The 6,468-nt window shown below is 48.7% G+C and overlaps 1 protein-coding gene across 1 annotated transcript in view; it reads right to left on the minus strand.

Annotated features, from left to right (window-relative positions):
• The window catches only part of LOC104469874 (eukaryotic translation initiation factor 4 gamma 3-like), a gene marked incomplete at both ends in the record, with an annotated part of 6,459 nt that extends 296 nt beyond the window's left edge, over positions 1 to 6,163 (minus strand). The window contains 2 exons of the mRNA XM_010084596.1: positions 33 to 242; positions 6,055 to 6,163. Of these exons, the coding sequence (XP_010082898.1) occupies positions 33 to 242; positions 6,055 to 6,163 (319 nt within the window). The remainder of the gene's footprint in view (positions 1 to 32; positions 243 to 6,054) is intronic.
• Between the last annotated feature and the right edge of the window lie 305 nt (positions 6,164 to 6,468).

Genomic DNA, 6,468 nt, shown 5'->3' on the forward strand with positions numbered 1-6,468 from the left:
CTCCTCTGAGTCAGCTGCGAACGCGGGTTTACTGGAAACGGCGACGACAATAGCAGCAGGTGTAGAAACAACGGCGACGGGAGCGGCCGGGGTTGGCGATGGAGCAAGAGGAAGTTCCAGTGGGGTTTCCACCGAGGTGGCCTCGGTCGTCTGGCCGGCTTGATCTTTTTTCTCCCCAGTAGGTTCTGGTCTGAGGACTGGAGAAGGTGGTTTTAATACTGGGTCTGGTTTGGGCTTCTCTTCTGGGAAAGGAAAGAAAAAAAAGGGCAATGTTACAAATACCAATCCAGCTCCAATTTCCTTCGCTGTATCTAAGGCTCCTTCCCCTGGTTCCCCTTCCCTGTACCACTATTCAAGAAGCTCCAAGGAAGACACCAGAGGCACCTGAAGCCACCCTTGCATCTACAGAAGAAGTCCAGACAACCTGCAGCTGGCAAATCTGGAAATGTAACCCCTGCTTCGGTTTTTCTCAACGTAGGCTTTGCAGTAAACAGCAGTCCTTTACGGAAAAGGCACATAAATACGGTATAAAAGGTGGGTGGTTTTTTTTCAGAAACTGCTGCTGAAAATAGATTTTTTTTTCTGGACAGAAATTACAGAAGAAGAAAAAGTACTTTAGTTGGGTTCTGCCTGAAAGGAGCCTGGGGTTGTACAAGGCATCACCAACCTGCGCCCAGCCCCTGCCGCTGTTCTTCCTCTTTGTAAAATGGGGAAACGACCCCCCGAGCGATGACAGGCTGTTCTTCTATGCATGCCATGGGTCATGTTTCTTTTTCCACTTGTTATTTCTCAACTCCATCCCTCTTCGGCACATCAGGCCAAAGGACACAATCCCCCCCCTTTTTTTGTTCTAAATTTCAGCAAAGAGCCCTTTTCCTAAAAGAGAGGAACCCCAAAAGGGATCAAAGCGCAGCTGCCACCGAAGAACAGCGCCATCACCTCTTGATGGGCTACACCTATTGAGGAGGGCGGGAAAAGCACGGCAAAATACACACGTATCAAACCAAACCCCAAATATTGTGTACAGAGGAGTCCCTGTGCTTCTCCTGTGATTAGCAACAGACTTTGCTCACCTGCCACGACCACTGCGCAGCTCCCGAAGGTCTGCTGCAGCTCCCTTCAACACTAATTCCCACGTCTTTGGAATAAAATACGAGCAAAGACCCTAGAAGACCCTCTCCCACCTCCGATATGACAAGAAGATGTAGATAGCAAGATCTTGCCTAGGAAAACGCGAGATGGATGAGACGGGTATCTGAGATGTCAACTCATCTGAGATGCGACAACTCTGCGAGCCGGGTGAGATGGGTACCACTCAACGTCAACCACAGACGGCAGGGACGCGATGGTCCGGCTCTGGATGGACACTGCGAGGAGGTCAGCGTCACCCGTCCTTGGGGAGGGAGCTCGGCTCCAACAATGCCAAATGCCCTGAGGGTCTCTGAGCACTGAAGGAACGGCAAACTCCTTCAGGACACTGACACAACAGCAAAAAGTAATTCTGGAAAAGCCAGAGGCACAAATCCTGCTGTTCAGGTTAGGGAATCGAAGGCCAACCAACCCCAAACCATCAAAATTCAGGCAGAACTGAAGCAGGATGGCTTTCCTCGGTCTTTCCCAGCTCCGCGGGCTTTCCATTGGGGGCTTACTCAAGAGATACGCTGAAGAAAAACGGTTTCTGGAGGAGAACCCATCCGAAGCCGCTTGGAGGATCAAGTCCCATCTCGAGGACTAGCTGGAGCAAGGAAGAACTTTGCCTCCAGCTGTCGACAGCCCCGGCGGCGTTACAGCGAGGAGCACGGCCAGAGCAGTAGTTTATCAACTTAATGAGGCACCCGGGGAGCCGGCCTTGGATGAGGATGACAAATGAGGAAAAAGAAAGATGGGAGAAAGTATCCCAACAGCTGATTTTGATTCTGAAAGCTCCACAGAAGAAAAAGGACCCGGGAACGGGTTTAGAAAAGAAAATGCGTCACCTCTGATTTCTGGAACATCTTTTGCAGGCGACTCGTGGAGCATTCTTGACATTTACAGCTCGCTATAAACAACCGCCTGGATATTCTCTCCCTTGTGTCAAATGAGATTGCTCAAAAAAAAAAGAAAAAAATCTGAAGTGTCTAGAAAAACATTCCAAGGGATAAAACCACAGCAAAAAATACACAACTGCGCGGTAGAGCCAGGGGTTTAAACACTTTTTCTTCTGACTGCCCCTCATTTGGGGAATGGGTGAGCCACCAACAAAGGCTGGAAAATTCAAGAAGAAAAGTGATTTGAGGAGAGGGGATTTCAGAAGAATGATGAGCAGATTTGGCTAACGAGAGGTAAACCTTAACTTGACCGACCACCACGGAGATGGAGAGCAAATCTCCACGTCCTGGCAAAGGGATGTTCATCCCTGCCAAGGACTGCAGAAAGGGTCACGTGAAACAACATGTACGGTTGGGAAGGGACAACAAAAATCAACGTGATTCATCCAAACGGAATCAGATCCCTTCCCTCTCCTACATACACCAAGATCATTCCTCACGTTGTATTTAGAAAGTATTTACTGCAGGCGCTAGGCTTGCTCCCTCAATAAATATTTTTTTTAAATCTCCAGCTACATACAAATCTTGCAAAATTATTCTTCATTAAAAATACTTCTCCAAACTCCGCGGGACAGCTGCTCGCGATCTCCTCCGTGCAAAGCCATCAAACCCGGGGAGGGAGCTGGGTTCTGGGTGGTCGTGGCGGCAAAGGCTGCCCAGAGCGGTGGATGGGGAGGATTTTCCTGGATACGGGAATTGGTCTCTGCTTCGCCATGTTTATCTGAAAATAATCGCTGGGCTCGCTGCCATTTTTCCATCTTTTGTCCCGATTCAAACGCTCGCGAGGAGGTATCGGCGTTGGCTTCGCCGGCAGTTTTCGGAGCATGCGTTACTGAGTCACAGTGTCAGCAGAGGCGCTGAAAGCTTTCCAGACTTTGGGATCTGCCATTAATCTATTTTCCACAAACTGTGTTATGTGTTCTCTGTGTCTGATACATTGCAGGATTTGGAAAGAAGCTAAAAAAAAATAAAAATACTCCAAACATTGCAGAATTTGGAAAGAAGTTAAAAAAAAAAATACTCCAAACACTGCAGGATCTGGAAAGAAGTTTTTTTAAAAAAAATCCTCCAAACATTGGAGGATTTAGAAAGAAGTTAAAAAAAAAATACTCCCAACATTGCAGGATTTGGAAAAAAGTTTAAAAAAAATTAGTAATAGCCCAAACATGCCATGGACCTGTGCGAGCCCAGTCAGCGTGGCCAGCTCTGATTTCATGCACAATTACACCCGTTACGACTCCCGCCCCAGCCTGGCCCGCAGCCCGGTTCCTGCTCTGCCACCAGCTCGACCCGAATTCTCCAGCGCTCTCCTCGCCTTGCGCAGCCCGGCGGATCCCCACGCAGCAGGGGCACCTCCAGGAGCCACGGCGAATCGTCCCCAAATGACGCCTCTTTCCCGGCATTACAGCAGCAATTCCATATTCCTCCCATTCATCTATGAAATCTGGAAAGCCAGAAGCTGCTTTAAAAGCAGCAAACGCCAACCGCTCGTTGTTTAAAGAGAAAAACCCAAGGCTATTAAACGCAATCCCAAATTCAGCCGCGTTAATGATGCAAAAACCACCCGGGACTGCAGAGACTCGCAGGGAGCAATCCCAGAGCCGGGGCTGCCGGCACAGCACGTGTTCCCCAGCCCGGAGAAGGGGCCAAGCGCTGCGTGCGGTTATAAATAACGGCAAAACCACCGCTGGGTATCACCACACAGAGTGGTGGCTTCATACCACCCTGCAAACGATGAAAACGCGCGCAGGAGGTGAAGGGCACGGGGGAGAATCCGACCCACGGGATGAACAGCAACAATACCACCCTACCTAGGGCTGTTTTTGTTTTGGAACAAAAACCCAACGTTGGGCACAAAATGAAAAATTATTTTGATACCTTGGCGTGTATTTCTGGAAATAATGCGACCCTATCTATGGCCATTTTTGTTTTGGAACAAAAAAACCCAACGTTGGGCACAAAATGAAAAATGATTTTTTATATCTTGGCGTGTATTTCTGGAAAGATGTGCCCCCCCCAAGTCACTAGCTTGGTTTAAATAAGGAAATGTCTAAACTTCACCTTCTATTCGCTCTGTCCTGGGCCTGACACCCCACCCCGAGGCCAGTCGAGCGCTCACGGTGTTATTTCAGGGCTCGCTCTTTCTCTACAGTGCTTACATAAACGGGCTCTTCAGCAATTTTTGGACTGGAACAAATGTTTGAATCTTTCTGGGATGGAACGGAGATAAACACAGGAAAGCTCGTCAGCGTCAAATCCTGGTTCAAGCCCTGATTTATATTTGAACCAGCACAGTCAGAGCCGTGAAACTAACTAAAAAAAACCCCACTTCCAGTTTACTCACAGTTAAGGGATTAAGTTAAAGAGAGAGAGAAGAGGGAGACAACTCGCTTGTCCTGGAAATACAAGTTTTCACACCCAGGGTGGAAATGCTGTGATGGAAAAAGTTCAGTTTGATGGTTCAGCATCAGCTTGCTCGAAAGGGCAGAAGCATTTCGGTGCCTGTGCCACAGTCTTCAGATGTCCCAGTGCCACCGTGGACCCCGGTGGGCTCAGAGGACGTCCCCAGCAGCGAGCGGGACTCGGGCGCGTTGGCAGAGGGGGGACACGGCTACGGACCGGGAGGAGCGGCAAGAACCGGCAGCGAGCCCACGAGATGCGCTCAGCCAGCAACATCTCATCGATTTCATGTTCGATTCGTCACCTTAAACCTCCCCACCACCTTTCCAGGGGACAGCCACATCTCAGGTTTTGCACAGCGACCTACGCCAAGCCCTAGTCCTGCTTCAAGGGGGAGATGGGAGCCAACAATCTCCAGGATACCCCTTTCCAACCGTTTCTAGACCCAGCAGCAGCCTAGAGACGTATCCACGGAGCAGTCTACGCTCTGGCTGTAAAAGAGAAACGTTTCCAGCAAATTTTAGAATCTGATACAAATGAGCCTCAGGGATCCTTCGCTTTCAAACAGCAACCGTGATGCTATTTGGGTCTGTGACATCTGCAGCATCAGAGGCAGCTTCTCCTCTTCTCCAGAGCTGCGCTGCTCTAGTTTAGCAAATACTCTGAAAAAAAAAAATCTCAGCTCAAAGTTTACAGGCAAAGCTCACAAGATGGTACTCCTCGACGTTCACGTACGCGTGTCTCCGGGCAGAAACCTCAAACACTGCAACGCGGTGAGTAACCGGGGAGCAAAGAGCGGCGCCAGCTCCGCGTTACGACAGCGGCTCCGTTAACACGCCGGCACTACGCACGCGGGTAACTGCAGCTTCCTAATGGCTTTTGGGTGGCTATAACATTTCAGTGCGGGAAGAGACTTGGCATGCTCCATCCTCCCTCCCGGGACAGCTTTTCTTTGAACAGTTAAAAAAAAAAATAATTAAAAAAATCTCCCTTCAAATGTATATTCCTAGATAGGAGAAGGAAATGGAATCCCTTTGGAAACTTTTCCCATCCTTTTACTACAGTCAGCAAAATTTGCTACGCCATTTACGAGACACTTGCACGCTAATGAGGTTTTTTTTCTAATTAATACTGGCCATGTCCTGCAGGACAGGATACACAAGCAGCTCTGGAGGAGCCGTGCGATGCTCTGGTTACGTGCCACCGCTACGGCTAATTGTCCCAATGATATAAAGCATCACTGGCTAAGAGCATTTTCCTGACAGCACACTCGTTTGTGAAGGATGGCAGATGGGCAAGAGGAGGTTCAGGCTTCTGGGTGCTCTGAAATAATGTTTAGACATCTAAGCTTAAATAGAATTATTTTTAACCGATTGCACGTTGTCAAATTTCAATTAATTCCCTTAGCAACACATTGTTAAAATGTTCCAGTGGAGGAAAAGAAATCCCTCCCCTCCTACTGCTGCTTGTCTCTGTGCCAAAAATACTCAAATTAAAACAAGAAAGGAGGAAAAAAAAATTTAAAAAATACTAAAAATAATCAGGGAGGAAATCTCCATCAACAAACCTTGCTTCGGGGTGCTGGTCGCGGTGCCGGGGGTGCTGGCGGCGAGGTGGGTGTTCTCCACAGTCCCATAAACCAGAGGGCTGTGCTCGGGGACCTGGCTGGGCAGCTGCTGGGATTTGAAGTACAAAAAAGGGTGACAATGAGCGTGCGAACAGAAAAACTAGCAACATGGAGCACGAGGAAGGAAGTGGGGGAGAGGAGAACAGGGTGGGAGAGAAAAGGAAAAGAAAAGGGGGGGGAAAGAAAGGGAAAAGAGAGCGGTTGGAAAAATTCAGAAAGTTACATGGGAAAGGGAGGGAGGAGAAGGCAGCAGGGAAAGGGGGAAAGAGAGACGATTACTGTTACCAACAGCAAGAAAGAGACAGCACAGCACAGTTATTATCACACTTCATTCCCCAAATGCTTCTTCCAAGA

The sequence above is a fragment of the Pterocles gutturalis genome, unplaced genomic scaffold, assembly GCF_000699245.1.
Source record: "Pterocles gutturalis isolate BGI_N339 unplaced genomic scaffold, ASM69924v1 scaffold4465, whole genome shotgun sequence".
In the NCBI taxonomy this organism is placed as follows: Eukaryota; Metazoa; Chordata; class Aves; order Pterocliformes; family Pteroclidae; genus Pterocles; species Pterocles gutturalis.